This window comes from Phodopus roborovskii, unplaced genomic scaffold (genome assembly GCF_943737965.1).
Source record: "Phodopus roborovskii unplaced genomic scaffold, PHOROB, whole genome shotgun sequence".
In the NCBI taxonomy this organism is placed as follows: Eukaryota; Metazoa; Chordata; class Mammalia; order Rodentia; family Cricetidae; genus Phodopus; species Phodopus roborovskii.
The window spans coordinates 22,313,375-22,336,041 of NW_026125295.1; the positions used below are offsets into that span (position 1 = coordinate 22,313,375).

General features: G+C 41.1%; 1 protein-coding gene across 1 annotated transcript in view; it reads left to right on the plus strand.

The window, feature by feature from the left end:
* Pik3cb (phosphatidylinositol-4,5-bisphosphate 3-kinase catalytic subunit beta) overlaps positions 1-22,667 on the plus strand; it is a 75,259-nt gene that overhangs the window by 42,530 nt on the left and 10,062 nt on the right. The window contains exons 8-18 of the mRNA XM_051206482.1: positions 1,253-1,504; positions 3,763-3,859; positions 4,781-4,911; positions 7,973-8,023; positions 10,473-10,661; positions 11,300-11,421; positions 13,052-13,195; positions 14,340-14,439; positions 18,139-18,317; positions 19,623-19,732; positions 20,812-20,890. Coding sequence (XP_051062439.1) covers positions 1,253-1,504; positions 3,763-3,859; positions 4,781-4,911; positions 7,973-8,023; positions 10,473-10,661; positions 11,300-11,421; positions 13,052-13,195; positions 14,340-14,439; positions 18,139-18,317; positions 19,623-19,732; positions 20,812-20,890 — 1,454 coding nt within the window. The remainder of the gene's footprint in view (positions 1-1,252; positions 1,505-3,762; positions 3,860-4,780; positions 4,912-7,972; positions 8,024-10,472; positions 10,662-11,299; positions 11,422-13,051; positions 13,196-14,339; positions 14,440-18,138; positions 18,318-19,622; positions 19,733-20,811; positions 20,891-22,667) is intronic.

The following is a 22,667-nucleotide window of genomic DNA, read 5'->3' on the forward strand; positions in this document are numbered from 1 at the left end:
GGTCTCTTTATTTCTACTTTTGCTCCTCACTTTTTTTTAAGTTGGAGATTTTGGGGGGGTTATTTGAGATAGATCCTCTCTCTGTTTAGCCCTGTCTGTTCTGGAACTTGCTTTGTAGACCAGTCTGGCCTGGAGCTCATAGATCTGCCTGACTCTGTCTCCCAAGTGCTGGGATTAAAGGTGTGCACCCCCACTGCCCCACTAAATTGGAAGTCTTGTTAAAGATAAGGGCTTAGGGTTGGGAGGAAGATGTACTCAGAAGGAAGTCAGATGTGCCCAGATACTGAATACACTCTCCTCAATGCAGAATCCCAAGCTCTCTTCTGAGGGGGAGCTGGAAATAGCTCACTGGCCAACTAACCACACTGAAAGAACCTGTCTTTAAAAATACAGTGGAAAGCAAAAGAGACCCAGTGTCCTCTTCCTCTATCAGCATGCATGCGCGTGTGTACACAGACACACACAGACACACACAGACACACACACACACACAGACACACACACACACACACACACACAGAGTGACTGAAGTTAATTCAATTTCATTTTTATTCCCCGTGGCATTTCTTGTTGAGTTGGCAAGCAGTTCATATATGCCATGCCAAGTTACTACTACAGGTATAGGAATGGAGGATAATTAGAGAAGATGTCCATTTTATTTTATGTGCAATCAAACCAGAGGCTTTTGTGCATGCAAGGCAAGTGTCTGCCACCCAAGTTATCCTAGCTCAACTGAGTAATCTTATTAGACATTTTACGTATGTTCTGCATTGCCTGTCTGTGAATCTTTAGAAAAAGTTCAGTGATGTATGGGGTGGTTATACATATAGTTAGATGTCTGTTGACATTTAATGACAATTCATGTTTTTTTCCTCTTGTTTATTTTGTTTTTCTGATAGGGTCTCACACAGTCCAGGCTGGCCTCAAACTTACTTGTAGCCGAGGCTGGCCTTGAAATCCTATTCTATTTGCTTCTGCCTCCCATATATATAAAATGTCATCCTTACTGTTTTGGTTTCTTTAGTCCCATTCCTCCATGGAGACCACTGGTATTTTGACTAGTATTTGATGTTGTAACTGCTCTGCTTGCTAATGGAACACTGGATTAAGTCCCCATTGGTAGTGAGTTCTTGCCGATGTCTGTATGCAAGTGTCTAACATTGCTGCACTGCTTTCCAGAGTTGTCTTGAGAGGGGACCTTCGTTCAGTGTGCTTTTGCAGCAGTACTGATGTTTTTCATCTGCCATTACAGGTTCATGTCAGAGCCGGTCTTTTTCATGGAACCGAGCTCCTGTGTAAAACCGTCGTCAGCTCAGAGATATCAGGAAAAAACGACCATATTTGGAATGAACAACTGGAATTTGATATTAATATTTGTGACTTACCAAGAATGGCTCGATTATGTTTTGCTGTTTACGCCGTTTTGGATAAAGTAAAAACGAAGAAATCAACAAAAACTATTAATACCTCTAAATATCAAACCATCAGGAAAGCTGGGAAAGTGGTAATGATATAACTTAAGAAAATTGTTTATATATAATGGGATATTTTAAGGCTCTAAAATAATTAACAGAAGTTAAATTATTTTGTGTGGCTTGAACCCTAAGAACTAGTTTCAAGAAGATGAAAATTTCCACATCTATTTCTTTATGTTATTTTCTCAAATTTATTTGAGATTTCATCATACAACTGTGCTATTACAGAAGCACAAACTTCGGGTAGCCTGGCGCTCACCCTGTAGCTCAGGCTGACCTCAAACCCACTGCGATGCTCCTGCCTCAGCCTCTGTGTGATGGAGCTAGTAGGCATGAGCCACTGAACCTGAAGTGATGACACTTCTAAAACAGCTAGCCAGGTGGTGGTGGCACATGTCTTTAATCCCAGCACTTGGGAGGCAGAGGCAGGCAGATCTCTGTGAGTTCGAGATCAGCCTGGTCTACAAGAGCTAGTTCCAGGACAGACTCCAAAGAAAGTCACAGAGAAACCCTATCTCAAAAACAAACAAAAAACCCGATGGATGGATGGATGGATGGATGATGGGTAGATAGATGGATTGATGGGTAGGTAGATGGATTGATGGGTGGGCAGATGGATGGGTGGATGGGTAGATGGATAGATAATAAATACAGCTAGTCTGTGATACCTTAACTAAAATTCAAGTGTATCTATTTGAAAATTAAGATTGTACCTCATTCAGCACACTTGATGTGACATCAGTTTTGGAATGAAATAAGAATGTTTGTACTAAATGTGAAAAATCAAGCCTTTTTGCCAGTTTTAGATAATCTCTGCTTCTGTTTTGCTGTCACCTTAGTATAAACAAACTTAGCTTTCAGGTTCCTTTGGATTTGGAAATCCTAGCTAAAGGATATTAGACCTGTTGTCAAATTGTCATCTTCCATATCTCTACCTTCATGCACGCACACACATGCACACATTTACTCCATGTATTTTTTTTTTTTTTAATCATTTTAAAGACAGGTTCTTTTTGTGTAGTTCAGGCTGCTCTAAAAGTCATGGTGTCACCTAGGTTAGCCTCTACCTACTGAGTGAAAGTGTGTCACCAGAGTTGTCTCAGAACCAGTAATGGTTTTGTTTGACTTTCCAATTCTGGGGATTGAACCTGGGCCTTCTGTGTGCTCGGGTTTACCACTGACCCACAGTCCTAGCCTTTTTGTTTCATGTTATTAGTTAAATGGTTTTTATTCCTTTCTTTCCTCTCATGTTCTTTTTTTCCTGTGTCTGTCTCTCTTCCTGGCCTTGTGTTTCTAGATAGGATCTCTCACAGCCCAGACTAGCATGAGACTATTTAGGTCTCTGGCTAGTCTGCTAGACTGCCAGCTGAGGATGGCCTTAAACTCCTGATCTTCTGTCATCCTTTCTTGAAGCATAGTGAATTTAAGACCAGCCTGGTATACAGCAAAAACACTAAAGATGGAAAGGAAAATCTGAGAATATAAGCATTCCCTCTGCTTATTTGGATATGTCCTTGAAAATACAATTTAATGCCTCAGATATCATAGAGTTTGGTCCCTTTGTGGACGTTCCTATCTTTATAAAAGAATTTTTCTCAAAGGTTTGAAGAGAAATATGTATGTGTGCATGTGTGCTCTGTATCTCCATCTCAACCCCCCCCCTTACACACACACACAGAGCTATCTAGCCTGGCTTCATAAGAGTCCTAACATTGTAGTTGTTTTCAAGACAGGGTTTCACTATGTAGATAGCTTTGCTGGGTCTAAAGGCATGTACCAGTATGCCTGGGCTTTAGGAAACAAACAAACAAACCAACAGGCTCTCTCTCATTCTGTAAATCAGACTGGTCTATAACTTGCTCTGTAGCCCAGGCTGGCCTCAAACTCACAGCAGTCCTCCTTCCTCAGCTTCCTGAGCTGGGATGGCTGTGTGACTCACCACATATTACACCAGTGACTCACTGTTAGCAACATATCTTCCTGCAATATCGAGAGGCATCTTCCTCCATGCTAAGATTTACTGTACCACCCACATTGTACTCATCATTTAAACACTTACTCAGTTTCAAAAAGCTTTCTGTTTTGTGGACATACTATTTTATTGTATTAATTAGCCTGTAGGATTTTTCCTAAAGATAATTGAAATTGCATGAAGTTTTGGAAGTTACCTAGAACTTCAGAAATTTCTAGTAATATAACATTGGAATAGGGGGAATGAACATTAACATGCCTTGAAGTCCATTCTGGGTTTGTTTATTTATTTATGTAACGATGCCTTTTTCAACAGCATTATCCTGTAGCATGGGTAAATACGATGGTTTTTGACTTCAAAGGACAGCTGAGGTCTGGAGACATAATCTTACACAGCTGGTCTTCGTTTCCTGGTAAGATTTACATTCTAAGGGCAGCCCCTAGTGCTGGAGAGCAGCTAGCATTTTACTGGTGCATTACTCAGTGTATCTTTGGTTTACTGTTGTTGTTGTGTTTCAGTGAAGAAATTCTTTGTTAATTATTTAATTTTCTTCTTTTGTTTTGGAGACAAGGTCTCTTTGTGGCTGACCTGGAACTCACTCTGTAGATCAGGCTGGCCTCGAACTCACAGACATCCATCTGCCTCTCTGCACTACCACGTCAACTATTACTTATTCTAATCGACTTACAAGCAGTATTTTGTTACAGACCTGAACTTCTTGAGTGTATTTTTATTATTATTGTTATTATTTCAACATGTTCTTGTTTTAAACATTTGTTTTTAGAGGTTTTTAAGGAAACCTCCTAAGTAGCAGTGTCTTCTGTAACAAGCTTAATTGCTCATAGTTGTCCTGGTGAATGAGCCTTTCTAACTCCTTAGACTTAGAAAACAGTAAAAAAAAACATTTGTTTTCCAGTTGTATTCAGCTTGATGATCAAGATAAATGAAGTCTCTCCATATGCCTAAAGGCTTACCAATACAGTGTGCTAAACTTTCTTATGTGACATGACTTTTAGGACATTTTCATGAAAGAAAACCTGCCAAGCCTTTTGTTTTTTGTTTGTTTAATTATTTTAATTTTATTATTTTGGTTCCCACCCCCACCCTCCCAGGCTCAGACAGGGTTTTTCCGAGTAGCTGCCTTCTCAGAACTCAGTAGAGCAGGTTCTCTGGCCTCTAACTCATAGAGATCCACTTGCCTCTGCCTCCCCAGTGTTGGGCTAGGGATAAAGGCATGTACTACCACTGCCCTACTAGACTTTTGTTTGTTTGTTTTTTTAAAGTTAGTTCCAAAAACGTTTTCTTAAGAATCCGAATTATTTGCTTATTTTAGATGAGCTGGAAGAAATGTTGAATCCCATGGGCACTGTGCAGATGAACCCATATGCTGAAAATGCGACTACCTTGCATATTAAGTTTCCAGAGAATAAAAAGCAGCCTTATTATTACCCTCCATTCGATAAGGTAAGCTAACTAAAAGGTCACTATGCATGAAGAAATTGAGTTATTCCTGGATGTAAGTGTTCGGTCCAAGCTCGGTGTGTCTTATTTTTTCAAAACTCTCCATACAGTGACGTTGTGATCCAATGGAAGGCTGTGCAATACGGAGATTGGTTTTGGCTTATCTGTGACCAAGTGAAGCTTGGTGTCTCTGGAGTTCAGGGGCCATGTTTACAGAGGGATTAATTGTTCTGAGTTCTGATGTAAAGAGTCTCTTAGGTGTATTCATGCATACCTCTGAATGTGTAATGTGTTCTGTGAAACATGCCAGGCATGTTGATTAAGAGATAAAAGATGAGGGGATTTATGACAGGTGCTACTGTTATCTATAGCTAGCATGACCTAGAACTCACTGTGTAGTCCACACTTGGCCTTGACCTCAACCTTCCAAGAGTTAGGACTGCAGGGATGTGGCACCACACCTGGCAATGACTTCAGTAGAATCTGTAGTGAGAATTTCTATTTTAGAATACATCCTTAGTGTACAAGCTGTGCATCTGAAGGGACACTGTTTGGTTCCTGAAAACAAGACAGAAACGATTTGTGCCCTTAGAAAGCTGAGCTGTCATGCATCTCCCCTCACCCACCCCCACGGTTTTGAGGCACACCCTTAACCACCCAGTGGCACCCCCAATCCTTTCTCATTTAGTCCTTTTGATTTATATTGTTTTTTTTTAATGTATGAGTATGTTGCTTGTACATATGAATATGTGTTAAGCGTGTGTTTGGTGCTCAAGGAGGTCAGAAGTGGGCATCATACCCCCTGAAACTGGCATTGCAGATTGTTGTGAACCACTGTGTAGGTTGCTGGGACCAAAATTTGGGTCCTCTTGAAGAGCAACAAGTGCTCCTAACCACTGAGCCGTCTCTCCAACCCCCACTGATATATTTTGATTTTCAGGTTTGACATTTCTCTTAAGTATGATTGATATTGGTTGTAATACAGAAATCTTGGGGCAAACCCCCAAAACGTACACAAGATTTTTTTTTTTTAATACAAATGAGAGAAGGCTACCTTTAAAGTACTAAATAACATCTACATTGACCCACTTACAAACTCAGTTGGTTTTAATACAGACACTACCAGAAGTATATAAAAGATACTTGTATGAGTGGGAGCTGTCTGGGTGTGTTTGTGTGTGTGGCTGCTGACACTGGACTTCAGAGCCTCACACATGCTACGCAAAACTCTTATTTTACAGAGCTATAATACTCAGAGATGGTTTGTAGAGTATTGTGGAAATTTAATTATGCAATTCAACGTTGCTTTCTTTATTTGTACGTCAAGTAAATTGTATCCCAAGAGTCAGTTTCTCATTACAAAGTCTTTAAGAAGGTATTTCTGCTCAGCATGATGGTGCCTCACACCCATAACCCAGCAGTGTTGACACCAAGGCAGGGGGATTGCAATTCAACCTTGGTTACATATGAAGAGGCTCTTTGTCAAAAACATGAAAAATAAAAAAATAAAAAAAATAGCTATGGATGCAGCTCAGTGGTAAAGTGCTTGCCCAGCATGTGCAGGGTCCTGGGTTACTACATACCAAGTGGGTGGGGGGGAACCTCATTTTGATTCATCTGTTACATTTCTTGTGTACCTGTGGGCATCCTTAGTAAGAGTTTGTGGTCCATAAGCCACCGTACTCAGCCTCCTGAGTATGATGGTTGTAGAGTTGAGCCATCACACCTGGGGCGTTCTGGGGTTTGGAGTTCTTTTTCTCTGGGTTGGGTGTGGTTCCTGGGGGGTTGACCTCGGGCCACATGTATGCTGGGCAGGTCCTCCATTGCAGAGCCAGTCAGTGCCTCAACATGTAGCTCGGTGTGGCCTCCATGTAAATTTTCTTCTGCATCAAGGCCCTGCAAAGTTACCCAGCAGGCCTTGATCTGCCCTTCTGCCTCTGATTTTTTTTGTGATGATCACAAAGTAAGTCATAGAAATGTAAAAGAGAAAATCTCCCAAGGTGCTCTGTAGTTACTCATTACTATTGCCTGTCATCAGTTTTATCTTACAAGTCAATTTCATTAATTTTGCCTAATTGTAGCAACTATACTCTTACCTGATCTTAGAAACACCCTATGGGACAGGCTGCAAATCACCACATTTAACACATGATAACGTAGGTAAATTACTCAGGACTATGGAGCTCAGTAACACCTTTCCCAGAATCAATCAATTCTAATCTGTTCAAGAATAAGAGCCCTCTGTATAAACCTAGGGAACTGGAAAATATGTCTCCATTTCCTCAATGCCATTGCTGCTGCCTTATTTCTAGTGGCAGTGCTGGGGACCATACCCAGATCTTAGGAAGCGCTCTCCCACTGAGCTGTATCTCCACCAAGCCCAGGCTTCCACTTTAGTGCCTGGGTTTTGTTTATTTCCCTTCTGTCCCCTACCTGTCCCCTTTTTCATCTCTGCACAGCCCTACTGTGTAGCCTCAGACTTGCTATCCCCCTCCCTCACAGGCTACCCCTTGAGCTACATACACCTCAGCCTCTGGTAGCTGTTGATTTTGAAGAACCATATGCAATGATAAGGTTTACTACCTGCCGCCCCCAGGGATTAAAATAGGGCATCAAATCCACCGAGGCTGTGAATACAGGTGATTGTGAGCCACCATTTGTGTTCCCAGAACCAGATGCAGGCATTTTGGAATATCAGCCAGTACAGTTAACCACTGAGTTCCTGCCTTAGTGACTCTTGATTATTTTATCCAGACACAGTCTGAGAGCGCCCTCTCTCTGCAGTCTCTTAGTGACACCGCCGTTTTCTCTGTTGTCAAGGTTTTGAAGCACTTTGGGAAACATGGGATTTGTGTTGTTTTATTTTTAAAACTATTTCCATTTATAAAGAGTAGAAGTGTTGGGAGAAAAAGGGAACTGGGATCGACATGTAAAATAATAAATTAAAGAGAAAAAAGAGTGGAAGCGTCGAGTGTGTGCAGCCTCTCAATCTAAGTGCAAAATACTTATTAACCCTGAAATATCAAAGCCAAATTTGACTTTTATTATTGTTATCTTTAAACAGATCATTGAGAAGGCAGCTGAGATTGCCAGTGGTGACAGTGCTAATGTGTCAGTGAGTATCCAGGGGCATCCTGCCCTTCTTGCTACATTTGCTATGTACAGTGTGAGGACCATTGCCTCCTCTGTTGTAACGAATGTATGGGAGACAAACTCCAAAGTAGTCGCACATCCAGGTCCTGGCTCCATGTAGCTCTGTCTTTGTGACTCATATGCGAGTGGTCAACCCTTTTCTGCATAAGTTCAGGGTTAGTGGCCCACGGTGGATTTCTAGTACTATCTTAGTGTCATTTAGTTAACTTAGGAGGCTCTGTTCTTTCAAATAGCAAAGCTGCTGTAGTATGTTCTAGCATCACAGTGGAGGACCTGTGTCTTCTCCCTGAGGACTCTGCCAAGTTGAAAGTGTCATTTCTGTTTTATGATTTACTATTTCTGTTCCAGCTTCCTGTTTTACTACATTACAGACAATGTAAGCAAGACTAGAGTCTATAAGCTTAATTTATTCTGAGGCTATTGTTATATACATACATACATACATACATACATACATACATACATATCCTGCTCACACCTCCTGGGCTAGACCCTGGACACATGGCTAGACCTTAAGTGAGGCTGGACAAACATGGTCTCTTACTAGTCTGCCATGTTTTTGGCTAAGAGTGAGAGGTGCTAGTACATGAAGAGCTTTGTTTAGATAGTCAAACTGTGTACTTCAGACTGGCCTTGAATGCTTAGTTGCCCTGCCTTAGCCTTCGATATGTTAGGAGTAAACATGTGGGACTATTGAGACCTTGCATGACAGCTCATGCCTGTAATCCAGCAATTGGGAAATAGAGGCAGAAAGATCAGGCCATCTTTGGCTGCATAGAACAAAGAACAGCAAATAAACAAAACAGGACTGGACTGAGCCTCCGTCTAAAATTCTCTTTCTTGGTTACTAAGTTACAGATTTTAAGTATTTTCAGTTAGTCATTCTTCCATAGAACAAAGTGACACATTGTGAGGAAGTTTTATTGCTTCCTACAGACTCCAGTCTCTGTGAGGTATTGAATGATTAGCAAGCTTCCAGAAGCCACTGGCTCTGACTTCTCCATGGATGGGGTTACATGTGCATGATTTCACACAGGTTCCTGGGGATTTTGTGCTTGCACAGAAGGCACCCCACCACCCCAGTTGTTATTATTGTTATTGCTCTTTTGGGAGTGTTTCCTTGGTTGTGTGGATCTTGGTTTCCCTATTCGTAAGTTTTAAATCTGGTTATCTGCATGTTCACTGTAAGAAATGTGCCTTCAGGGTGGTCTGCTACATGTGAAGGTTCCCAAGCATTCTGGGACCAGGTGGCTCTTTGCTGTCACAGTATAAACAGGAGAGGCATGCATGGCCAGAGCACTGTTCCCTCCTCAGGTGGAAACCTTTAGTCTCCCCATCCTGATTTCCCTAGCTGCTTCCTCCTCCCCCTCTTCCTCAAATCTGATGAAGCTCTCTAGAACTGGGCCTGACATCTCACTGTTCCCTGAGCCTGAAGGCCCCGTCCCCTGTCATACTTTCATTCTCTCACTGAAGGACCCTTTTAGGTTCGTGTGCATTTCATGTTCACACTCCATCCCCATTTTTAGACATTTTTAGACATCGTGAGATTTGGTCTCAGGATCACTGTGTAGCTGAAGATGCCTTGAATCTCCTGCCACTGCCTCATGAGTGCTGGGATTACAGCTGTACCTATCATACACATGTGACAGGTGTTGTCTGAACAGGATAACCCTGTGTTGATTTGTACTTTGAATCCTTCTGCCAAGGCCTCCTAAATGCTGCATTTACACCATCCCTGGTGAAATTTGTTGGGTTAAGATCAAATCCAGGGCCCTGTGCATATGGTCTAGTGCTCAAGTACCAAGTTAACACTCTAAAATAGAGAGGATTTTCTTTGTTCCCACTATAAAGGGTTCCTACTTTATATAATTTTTTAATGCCTTTAAGCCAAGGCACAAGCCAAGAAGGTCTCTATTTATTACTTTTATTTTACTCTTTATATGTTTGGGTTATCTTGTTCACCTGGAGGTGAGTAGTAGGAAAGGGGTTGGTAGAAATCAGAGATGATGGAAGTGCAAGTCACCAAGCCTAACAACCCGAGTTAGGTCCCTAGGACCCATACCCAAGAACACGATCTCTGTCTCTGTATCTCTCTCTCTCTCTCTCTCTCTCTCTCACACACACACACACACACACAGTGTGGGGAATAAGCTCACTCAAATAATAGTGAATTTAAAAGGTAAGGTAGATTGAAATGTTACATATTTAACCTAAAAGCAATAGTGCCACCTAGTGTTTGTACTTGATTTAAAAAACAAAAAACAGGAGAACCTTTACACTTAATATAGTATTTCATTTTGCATTCCAAATGGTAAAACTCACAATTATAAATTCATTGCATATAAATTTGCTAAATGGTTGCCTGTAGGTTGCACTGTTAAATTCTATAATGAGTATTTTACTTTCTTAAGAGTCGTGGTGGAAAGAAATTTCTTGCTGTACTGAAAGAAATCTTGGACAGAGACCCCTTGTCTCAGCTGTGTGAGAATGAAATGGATCTTATCTGGACTCTGAGGCAAGACTGCCGAGAAAATTTCCCACAGTCCCTGCCAAAACTACTCCTGTCAATCAAGTGGAATAAACTTGAAGATGTCGCTCAGGTAACAGAAAATCCTTTCTTCCATCGTCCCTCCATGCTTCCTCCCCCCAAATAACAAAAATAATTTATTTCTGTAGCTCTCTGTGTATGTGTATACATTTGTTTACATTACTCCTTGATTTTGTGTAAAGTGTCTTTTCACAGGGTTATTTCCATTTGCTGGATAATTTTTTTTTATATTCTTTCTCTTTTCTTTTGTTTTTTCAAGCCTGGATTTCTCTGTATAGTCCCAGTTGTCCTGGAACTCACTCTGTAGACCAGGCTGGCTTCAAACTCAGACATCTGCCTTTCTCTGCCTCCCAAACGCTGGGATTGAAGGTGTGTGTCACTACTGCCCAGCTGTTTTCTTATTTATTTTATGTGCATTGGTGTGAAGATGTCAGATCTCCTGGAACTGGAGCTACAGACAGTTTTCCCTTTACATACGTCTTAGTTGTTTTTTTTTTTTTTTCCCCCTTCTTTTTTCTTAAATGATGTGATGGTTAAATCAATCATGTTTCAGGAACAAAAACAGCCTTTGTTAGTTTGCACCCATGGGTGTGTTTGAGGCATCAGTAATTAACTCACCTCTGATTCCATGTGCCAGGAAAGATGTGTTGCTTTCATCCACTGCTCTGACCTGGTTTTAATTTTAAACAGCTTCAGGCACTCCTGCAGATTTGGCCCAAACTTCCGCCCAGGGAAGCCCTGGAGCTCCTGGACTTCAACTACCCAGACCAGTATGTGAGGGAGTATGCAGTAGGCTGCCTGCGACACATGAGGTATCTCTTTAAGGGACCATCCTGGGGCAAGGGATTACTGCGTGGGTAAGAAAGAGGGTGGCTCCTTGAATGGATATAAGGCCAAGGGAAGCTTGTCTGACCTGGCCAGATCATGTGGGTTCTCATCATAGTACCCCATGCACAGTTTAGGTATAGTTGGCCACTCTTCCCTTTACTGCAGGAGAGAGTCCCCCCACCCCAGCCTTACCCAGAGGCCAGCTTTTCCAAAGTGAGCAGCCATAACTATGTTGTCTCTTTCCTTCACAGTGGTCTACTAATTACCCCCAAATTATAAATTCACAGTAGTCTACTAATTTATTAGCCCTAAATAAAAAAGGGCTAATATTTTACAATGGAGGCATGTTTGTTTGTTTGTGTTTCAGGGAGAATCTCACAGGCTGCTCTTGAACTCACTGTGTAATCCAGGCTGGCCTCAAACTTACAGATCCACCTGCCTCTGCCTCCTGAGTGCTAGAATTAAAGGCATGCACGACCACTGCCTGGCTTATACTTCTGTTTTTTATACTAGCTATCAGTTTTTATAAGTGGACTTGGATCTTCATTATTAACTGATCAATTAAGATTGTCGGATAGATAGTATTAAAAATGAAACCCCAGTTGCTTTGTCCCCGTGCATTTGCACTGGAGGCCTTATGAAAAACATTTTGTGCTCTGGGTTAAGTGTTTGATTTTGGAGGGAGATGCTGAAATGATATGTTGCCCCATGTGGTTAATTCTGTCACCTCCCTCTGATAAATGTAGTCTCTGGGTTTTCTCATTTAATGAAACGGTGTGGCCCCAGTTTCACCATAGCCAGTCGTCGGGATGCACTGCGGACAGTGATAGGACTAGGTATTGGTACTTTCAGAACTACTGGGCTTGCCTGTGATGGCAGTGGCCTCCAGCCAGAGTAAATCAGTCCCTTTATTAACAATGTATCATGAAGTGAAATTGTTATAATCCAGCCTAAAGGTATATTCTTTACTTATCCTCAGTCTATTTCATGTTATGGTTTTAGTTGTTTACTGATGTGCAAGAATGAATTACTTAAAACTAGCAAAGGAAAAAAAAGAAGAAGAAATCATTAAAGCTTTCATTTTAAACATACTTGGCTAAATACAGAATTTGTTTGCTAGATCAGAGTTGTGCTCACTCAGGGCCTGTGGAGAAGGCAGCTCTAGAAGTGAAGCCTGATGTTCTGAGTGAGGGAGAATGAGAGAATTTACTCCACCATGTTGCCCTGACCCCCATGTGAACATTGTGGCACACACACCACATGCATGTCTCACACACTATAGAAATAAGGAGTTAAAGTATCCATTTGGGGCAGGGCCTTGACTCCTGGCGCTGTGTGTGTGTGTGTGTGTGTGTGTGTGTGTGTGTGTGTGTTGTTGTTGTTGTTGTTGTTGTTGTTGCACCTTAGTAAGTTTAATAAGAATGTCCCATGCATGTTCTTTGCTGCTCATCCCCTCCCCACATCTGAAATCTGTATGTTTGGTCAGTATTCCAAAATGGTACCGTGAGTGCAAATGCATGACAAGCCTGGAGTTCTAACCAGTTCACATATAGTTTGGTAGGGCAGGTTCTTTTTCGTACAGGTGGCTGAGTTTCTCTCTCTTGTTTCTTTCAGTGACGAAGAACTCTCTCAGTATCTTTTACAGTTGGTGCAAGTTCTGAAATATGAGCCCTTCCTTGATTGTGCTCTTTCTAGATTCCTGTTAGAGAGAGCACTTGATAACCGGAGGATTGGGCAGTTTCTGTTTTGGCATCTTAGGTGAGTCTTTCATGTTTCAGTCTGAGACCTCTGCATGATTTAAGACCTAATCCAGCAGGACTGGGAAAGGGTTACAATTTATCTATAACGTGTACACTGTTTTGGTGTCTTCTTTTTTCATGCCCAAACTCAACTTTTTCATTTGGCACAGCAATTCAGGCAGCTATCCCATGATACACTCTAGATTTTTAACTAAAACGAGCAACTTCATGTGCTCTCATTTAAAAATAAACTAATTGTCTTAATATATGTTAGCGTCTTAATATATGTTAGCTATGTGCTGGCCTATTTATTCCTTTCAGAAGTTTGTGAATAATATAATACTTTTAATTTTATCTTATGTGTGTGGGTGATTTGCCTGCATATATAGACTGGATGCCTGGTCCTTGTAGTGGCCAGAAGAGGGCATTGGATCTCTTGGAACTGGAGTTATAGACAGTTGTGAGCTGCCATGTGAGTTGTGGGAATGTAACATGGGTCCTCTGGAGGAGCAGCCAGTGCTCTTACCCACTGAGCCCTCCAGTTCCAGTTTGTGAATTCTATTATTATTATCATCACTACTATTACTAAAACAAGTCAAGCCGCCACCACTGCCCAGCTTCACACCATTCTGTAAGTGAGAAAAGCCTAGCACCAGCAAGATGGTTCAGTGAGCAAGCTTGGCAAACTGAGTTCAATCTGCAGAGCCCATGTAAAGAAGAGCAACAGCCACAGTCGTCCTCTGGCCTCCACGTGCCCCCTGTGGCTGTGCCCCACTCACATCATGTGCACTCAACAGCAGAAAGTCAGGAGAAAACCGGGCAACGACGAATCGAGACTTCGGTTTTACTGACCCCAGTCAGATAGACTTCTTTTTCTGCCTCATTTTCTCTAAGTCCCTAAGTTACATTTCTTTTCCCCTTCATAAAGCAAATCAAGTAAAATGTGGAAATGCTGGTTTTCTTCAGTTAAACAAGGAACTACTAAGTTCCGAGTCCTAACACACTTGACAGGGCGGGTTGCTAGCATCTTACTAGTAAGGTTGGGAGAACAGCTCCCTGCCTGCCTAGAACCAGGATTTCACAGTGGAATAAAGAAGATAGTGTTCCTTTCCATCGTCTGAAGTGTTTGACAAATAAACCAACTGAATATTGGCTTTCTGCAGGTCAGAAGTGCATATTCCCGCCGTGTCCGTACAGTTTGGTGTCATCCTAGAAGCGTACTGTCGAGGAAGTGTAGGACACATGAAAGTGCTTTCCAAGCAGGTATGAGCTTCTCTTTTATTCAGCTCAACAAACAGCGATCAGGCCAGTTTATCAAATATGATGTGTCTGGCAGCATAATTCATTACCCTTTCAGTCACTTAACCTGGTCACTACTTTATGGGAAAGGACTGAGTCTCCTGAAGCCCAGGCTGGCCTCAAACTCAGCATTTAGTGAGGAAGACCATGGTCAGGACATACTCCTACTCCAGCCTTTTGACGCCTGGGATCCACAGTGTAGTGCTGTGTCTTTCTTATTCCCTGCTAGGGATTGGACTCAAGGCTTTGTGCTTGATGGGCAGGCAGTCTACCACTGAGCTATTTCCCAGCCCTCAGCACATGCTTTCAGGAAAAAAAAAAAAAAAATCTGTCATATAGGAAGTGTCAGCAAGCTTAGAATTAAAGCATAAATAAATACTAAATGCAACACAGGTAGCCAGGATTTCTCATCTTTTCTCTGTTAGTAGGATGCTTTAAATTTTGATCTACACATGCTTCATGATGGACATGAGGGAGACAGTGTTTTTTCTTTTTTAATTTATTTATTTTTATTTTATGTGCATTGGTATTTTGCTATGGGTGCCCAGTGCTCTAGAACGGGAGTTACAGACAGTTGTGAGCTGCCATATTGATGCTGGGACTTGGATCTGGGTCCTCTGTAAGAGCAGTGAGTGTTCTTAACCACTGAGCCATCTCTCCACCCTGAGGGAAGCAGTCTTTAGACTCTGGTTTTTCATGGTCCTCAGTTACTCTTTTTAGTAAATATATTTATGTTTAGTATAGTATTTGTGATACATATTATTCATCATGTCCTTGTTACCCCTTTGAGCTATATGTTTGTGCTTAAAATTGTGATATGTTCTTGCAGTCCAGAGGTATTGTTGATATTACTGTAAGTTATTAAATAATTTCCCTATGCCAAGAATCACCATATTTAAAATATGCTCTCTTATTATGTTCCTGATAATTCAGCAGTCTGCCTCATCCCTTCCTCCAAATGCTGAGACTACAAGAATGAACCACCATTCCTTGCTCTTTTGCCTTGCTAGAGAAACTTCCGTAGGCTTTTATGACATGGGGGAGATTGAGCCATCTCTTCGGGCACATTTTCTGCCTCACCTCACCCCCATTTTCCTATTTTTTTTTTTTTAAATGTATTTTGCGACAGTCTCACTGAGTTGCCCAGGCTGGCCTCTTGAGTAAAAGGGATTTACAGGCCTGTGTCACCAGGCCCAGCCATTACTGTTTTTCTTATAAGAGAATGACTCTGAACCCTTTCCTGGGGTACGGGCTTACCACCCGGCATGTGGAAGTCAGAGGGTGGCTTACTGAAGTTGTTCTCTCCTTTCATTTAGTCCTGGAAATTGAACTCAGCTCTTCAGGCTTGGCAACACATAATCTTACCTGCTAAGCTATTTTGCCAGCCTACTGTGGTAGTATTCTTGTTACCATTATAAAGGTGTAAAATGACAATTGTTGAAATTTTTTTGACTTATGGCCTAAAAGGATACTATTCCAGGAAATGAATATCAACACAATTATCAATGGGGCATAACAGTTACCAACTGTACAACATGAAAGACATTCTAATTTGAAATAGTTCTGAAAGTTCTGTTTCCATAGACCAGTTTTCATCTGGTTTCCTTGTTGCCAGTGTTTGTACAGCTCCTGAAGCTGTTGAGAAATGGAGTGTCTGTGGTTTTGACAGATGGCTAACTTGGCAATCACCAGCCCTCTTGATTTTATCATCAAGCTACAAAGAACATCTTAATTTTTCTGTATGAACAAAGCCTCAGCTTATCTTTGGGAACTACATGCTCATTTCCTACATGTAGGAAACTACATCCACATCCATACATAGTCCTAATGTTTATAGCATGGAAATGCCCTGATAATGGGATTTCAAGCCAGTGTGCATTATGTTTGCCTCATATATTTTATGTTTTACTTTATATATATTTGCTAATACAATTTGTTGTTTCTAGTTTTGATGACATATGAAATGTTCCTTCTGTTGGCTATGGTTGTTGCCTTCTCAAGAGTTTTTGTATAATATGAATGGGCCCTCAGTTATTAAGTAATAACAGGACCTTCTTAGAAGAGACTGAGGCAGGGTCACTATAATTGCCCTGTCTGCCTAAGGACTTGCTATATAAATCAGATTAGTGTCAACTGTGTGGCTGTTCCCCTGCCTCTGCTTCCCCAGTGCTGGGATCATAGGTGTTTGCCGCCAGAACTAGCTTAAGTGAGTGTTTGTTCCCTTGTTTGGTTGATCAAGACACAGTCTCACTCACTTTATCTCTGGCTGATCTGAAACTCACTATGTAGAGTAGGCTGGCCTTGAACTCACTTAGGTCCCTCTGCTGAACCATCTGCCACACCACCACCACCACCACCTACCACCACCACCGTAATTAAAGACATGCACTGCCATGCTTGGCTAAAGTGGCATTTATGAATAATGGTTTTAATCTAGTTGGCCTTTCCTATACTTCAAGTGCATGGTGTTGTTTGTTTGGCTTAAGTTTTGATAGAGTTATCCCAGATTCTAAGGCTAGACTGTTGTTCTTGTAGAGGACTCAGGTTCAGTTCCCAGCACCCATGTCAGTGGCTCACAGCCACCTCTAGTTACAATTTCAGGGAATCTGGGATCTCTTCTGGTGTAAGTGGGCACCTCCATACACAAGGTACACATCCATATACTTATGCACGTGCAAATACGCACATTTAATAAGAATAAAGCAAGGGCTGGAGAGATGGCTCAGTGTTTAAGAACACTAGCACGTTTCCCAAAGGTCCTGAGTTCAATTCCCACCAACCATATGATGGCTCACAACAATCTGTAGTGAGATTTGGTGCCCTCTTCTGGCCTGCAAGCATACATGTAGACAGAACACTACATAATGAACAAACCTACCTACCTTTTTAAAAAAGAATAAAATAATCGCGGCGTGGGGGCCAAAGTTTTTCTGTGTAGCCATGACTGCAAACAAGATGTCTCTGTTTCCACCTCAACCTCCCCCCCAAGTGCTGAGATTAAAAGTGTGTATCTCTGCACCAAGCTTTAAAGCAAGCAGTTTTGTCTTTGACAACAAATACCTTTAATCATAATCTGTTCTTGTGGTCTTGGCAGTGGACAGAAACAGGCTGAGATTCCAGACACATGATGATAGGTATTGCCAGGTACAGTAGCACATACCTATAATTCCAACCCTAAAGAGGTTGAGCATCCTGAGCCACATAAAAGACTATGTCTAAAACAAAAGAGCCAAGGACGTGGAAGTAGGCATAAGGTGCAATACTGGGACCAGCAGGTTACTTCTGTACAGAAGATTTCCCTGTGCCATGGCATAGGCCAGATGGAGCAGTTCAGATTTAGGTGTTGAAGATTCCATTTCTCTGTGAACTATAGAGTTGAATACACTTTCACACACCTGTCTGAAAATATCCAGTCTATGCCTGGTTACTGTTTAAATTTGTAAGATATCATTTAATAAAGGGCTTAAAAGTGATTCCCTGATTGGCACATGATAGTAACTTAACGTGTGTTAAAAAAAAAAAAAAAAAAAAAAACCTTATATGCAAGGTTTTTACTTTAGCTGATTTGTGTATATGTTTTGTTTAGAGCTACTGATAAATGTGACTGCATGATATATTATTTTTAACATTAATGAATTTGGGGTGGGGACCCGTATTTTTCAGGTTGAAGCACTCAATAAGTTAAAAACATTAAATAGCTTAATCAAATTGAATGCTGTGAAGCTCAACAGAGCTAAAGGGAAGGAGGCTATGCACACTTGCTTAAAGCAGAACGCTTACCGGGAGGCCCTCTCTGACCTGCAGTCACCTCTCAATCCGTGTGTCATCCTCTCAGAACTCTAGTAAGTGACTGTCTCTGCTGCACAGTGAGGAGCCTGTGATTATAGCGATGCAGAAAAGATTTTGGAGTCACTGTGTTGGGGAACTGGTGGGGGAGGCAGACTGGCTGTTAGCACAAGGAGGTCAAATGTAACCAAGGAAGGGAACACATTTAAGAGTCTTCAGAGACTGTGTTTGTATTCACGAGGCTCTAGAGATAGTATCTGTGGGATTACTAATATTCTAAGTTAATTTCTTTCAGTTAGATATAATTTTAGCTGTATATCAGAACATCTATAAGCTAGCTTTTATTAACTATGGGGGTGTGCGGGGCTTCTGCACAGGAGTTCAGTGTTCACAGTGGTTAAATCCTCTGGAACATGATATTGTAAGCTGCCTGACTTGTGTGCTGGTAACTGAATTGGCCCTCTCCAAGAGCAGTATGTACTCTTAACTATTGAGCCATCTCTTTAGCCCAAGTTAGTTTTGATACAGGACCTTATAAATTAGCCCAGGCTACCTTCAAACTCTTTATATAACCCAGGCTGGCTATGAACACATAATCCTCCAGCCTGTTGAGTGCAGGTAACATAGGCGTGTACCACCAATCCTCTCTATATTACCAATTTTTAAGAATTAAAAATCCCGAATGAGCAAAATGTTAGCAACTATGACACATTATTTCCTGACTTCCTATTTTAAAATGAGATTTAAACGAATCTCTAATCTATTTGCCATCTTTTCATTTATACAGAAGTGGAAAATATACTTTGTTTCAACAACAGTACTCAGAATTGATCCTGCATTGTGAAATCAGGTCGTGAGATGTGACTCAGCATTTACTGTTCTTGCAGAAGATCAGGGTTTGGTTCCCATCCCTCATGTCAGATGGCTAACAAGAGCATGTAACTCCAGCTCCTTTTCTAGCCCCATTGTAGTACCCACACATACATGAACACACACATAAATAAGAAATGTCTTAAAAAAAAAAATCAAGAGTTATTTGTAGTTCTAATTTTAATGCGGTAGTATATTCTTTTTTCCAGCTAAGAATAAAAAATTCAGGAAGTTTAAGAAAACAAGGAGAAATTTCAAGTAGCGTTAATGAATGGTCAGATCCTAGGTTTCAGCTTTGTCCATTGGCGTCAGTACATGCCAGTCAGAGCTGTCCTCGGGGTTCCTTTTCTACCCAGAAGAGGTTCTCTCTGACTATGACTTGTGTAGATTCTGAAATAGGTGAGGGGCCTGCAAGCCCGAGGCCCGGGCACTTTTGTAGTCTTGCACATTGATAATACTGAACTGGTTGACTCTCCCTCTGCTGATTTCAGTGTTGAAAAGTGCAAATACATGGACTCCAAGATGAAGCCCTTGTGGCTGGTCTACAGCAACAGAGCTTTTGGAGAGGACTCAGTTGGAGTGATCTTTAAAAATGGTGATGGTAAGTCCTGGAATTTTCACAGCATTCTGGAAGGGTGTATGTGTGTCAGTGTGTTATCAGCCAAAAGGCCAGTGCCTGTGCTCATGAGGTCAGCTCAGCATCCCCTAGGATTCTCTTCTTTCGTTCTGAGAAATCACTTCCCACAGTTTAAATGGTTGCCTAATAACCCTTCCTATTTTCCCCCCAAAAATACAAATATTAAATCTTTGGATGAAAAGCTTGTAAAAGGTGAGGATATATTAGTATATATTGATGCACCCTTTTCCTGTGACAACAACTTTGAAATCATTGCCAGAGTTTCATGTTTGGATGGAGCTGATGACTCTGTAACTGATCAGCTTTAGGGTCTTTGTCTCATGAAGATGTAACATCTCTGTACCAGAGTCCTTAAAGGGATTCACAAGAAATAATTTATTTTATATGTTCTTGCAGCTTCTTAATAGAACTTATTCAGAGTGGTTCATGTTCCTTGAGATGTGTTTGTCTGTAGCAAAGGCAGGCCTCAAACCTATGATCCCTACTCAGCTCTCCAGTGTTGGGATTACATGAATGTGCCAGCATGCCCAGCCCTTGTGATATAGTGTTAAATACTACACCACACTATACAAATAGTATAACTTGTTATTACTTTCACAATATTTTGTCTGAAAGTACTCTTTTACTCTTTGGGAAGCGGGGAGAAGAGGAAAAGACAATTTTACATAACCAGGGTTGGCCTTGAGCTCTGGTGCCTCTACCTTCCCCACATCCAAGTACTGGGATTACAGTTGTATGCTGCCATGCCAAGGCTGACATGCTATGGTATACGTAGAAATGTACTTTCATGGTATTTTTGTGGTTGGTATAGTGGTAAACACATGGAAAACAGTTGAAAACTTAATTTCTGAAACCATACAGGGAAATGCTGATCACTGAGCCTGTATGATACAATGAATAAAGGTAAGATTAAAACTGTGGAAAAAATACAGTGGTTGGCAATGGATTTAGTGGATCTGACTGAATGCCTAAGGTTGAGTTTACAAGTCGGGGGGCACAAGACGGCAAGAGCATGTATCTTAGCAGGCATTTATTTCCCTTAGATTTGCGGCAGGACATGCTGACACTGCAGATGCTACGCCTGATGGACCTGCTCTGGAAAGAGGCTGGTTTGGACCTTCGGTGAGCGCTCTGGTGCATTTGCTTATTTCGTGTGTTTTCCTCCTGTTGAGCCCTTCCCTTTTAATTATGTTTGTAATAATAGTTAGTACGCCCTTTTATAACTGTGCTTTCTATTTGAATCACTCTATTTGAATCTCATCATTCTTAAAACTTCATGTGCTTGAGATTCCAGAGAAGGGTAGATTTGGACTTTAATACAACTTGGACAAACATCTAGAATCAGGTTCCAGGTTCTAGTTTCAAGCTTGGTGACTTTCATTTTGTGAAAGGGTCTATTTATATAGCTCAGGGTGCTATTGAACTTGCTGTACAGGCAAGATAGACTTGAATTAATTATCTTGCCTCAGGGTCCAAAGTGCTGGGGTTCCAGCCATGTGTCTTTGCACCCTGTTGAACTTTTTTGTAAAAAGATTTGAAATTGTTGCTATGCATTGACTAACAAAGGCACTTTTGTTGGCTTTGTGTAGGTTATTTCTTGGAAACCTCACAGCTCCTTAAGGCTCTTAGGATGATAATGGGTTTTTTTTTTTTTTTAAGTTAAAAGTATATTAAATTGTGCCCATTTTAAATCCAGGATTGTCAAGACTCTACATTGATGTCTTTTTACTGTCCTATCAAAGTGAGAAAGCTTTGTGGAAAGATAATGTCCAGTAACCCTTTGTTTGCCAAAATATGATGGTACTCAAAATACCTAAATGCCTACTTTGTGTTTTCTGTTTTTAAACATTTATGTGTATGTACCATGGGGACACCTCTTTTGAGAGTTGAGCTTTTTTCTTCTGTGGATCCTGGGAAGCAAACCTCAAGTTTGGCAGTAAGCACTTAGACCCAATGAAGTATCTCATCTGCCACCTTGTTTGTATTTTAAAGGCAGAATCTTTATTTCCAGTTCTCTTAAGTTAGAACAATCTAGTGTGATTTTTTTTTTCATGGCAATAAGACAGAGCTGTGATTACAATAAGAAATCTGTGTTTGTTTTCCCTTTCAATGAAAATAGTTTTTTCCTCACATAATATATCCTGATTAGTTTCTTCTCCCTCTAACTCCTCTTAGTTCCTCCACCCTCACAGCCCATCCACATCCCCCCCTTTTTTTTTTTAACCTAGCATTAGAAAACAAACAGGCTTTTAAGGGATAATAGTAAAATAAAATAGAATAAGATGAAACAAAAACTAGCATGTCATAATTGGGCAGAACAGAAAGAAAAACCCACAAGAGAAGTTACAAGAAGACCCACTTGTTCTCACACTTAGGAATTCCATAAAAACACTAGAGGCCATAATATATACATAAAGGACACATGGAGTAAAACAAAACAAAACAAAAAAAGATAAAATTGAAGCTGGGCAGTAGTGGTACTCACCTTTAATCCAGCACTCAGAAAGCAGAGGCAGGTGGATCTCTGTGAGTTTGAGGCCAGCCTAGTCTACAGAGTGCATTCCAGGCAGCCAGGGCTGCACAGGGAAACCCTGTCTTGTAAAAACAATCAAAAACCCTGACATGATGTTATGATACTATTGAGTTCGTTTTCCGTTGGCCATCTAAAGTGGACCTGCAGCCCTACCCTTCCTTAATAGTTGTTTGTTTCCCCACTGAGACTCCCTTGGAAGAAACTACATTTTTATTTGTAAGTGGCTATCAATTGCAGATTGTTCCTGGGTTAGGGATGGGAACATGTGTCTACTTATTTCAACTCTAAGTCCCCATCTCAAAATTCACCCAGAAAGAACCCAAAGGTCACTGTATGTGGTATATCTTTCCTTTAACTTGTGAATTT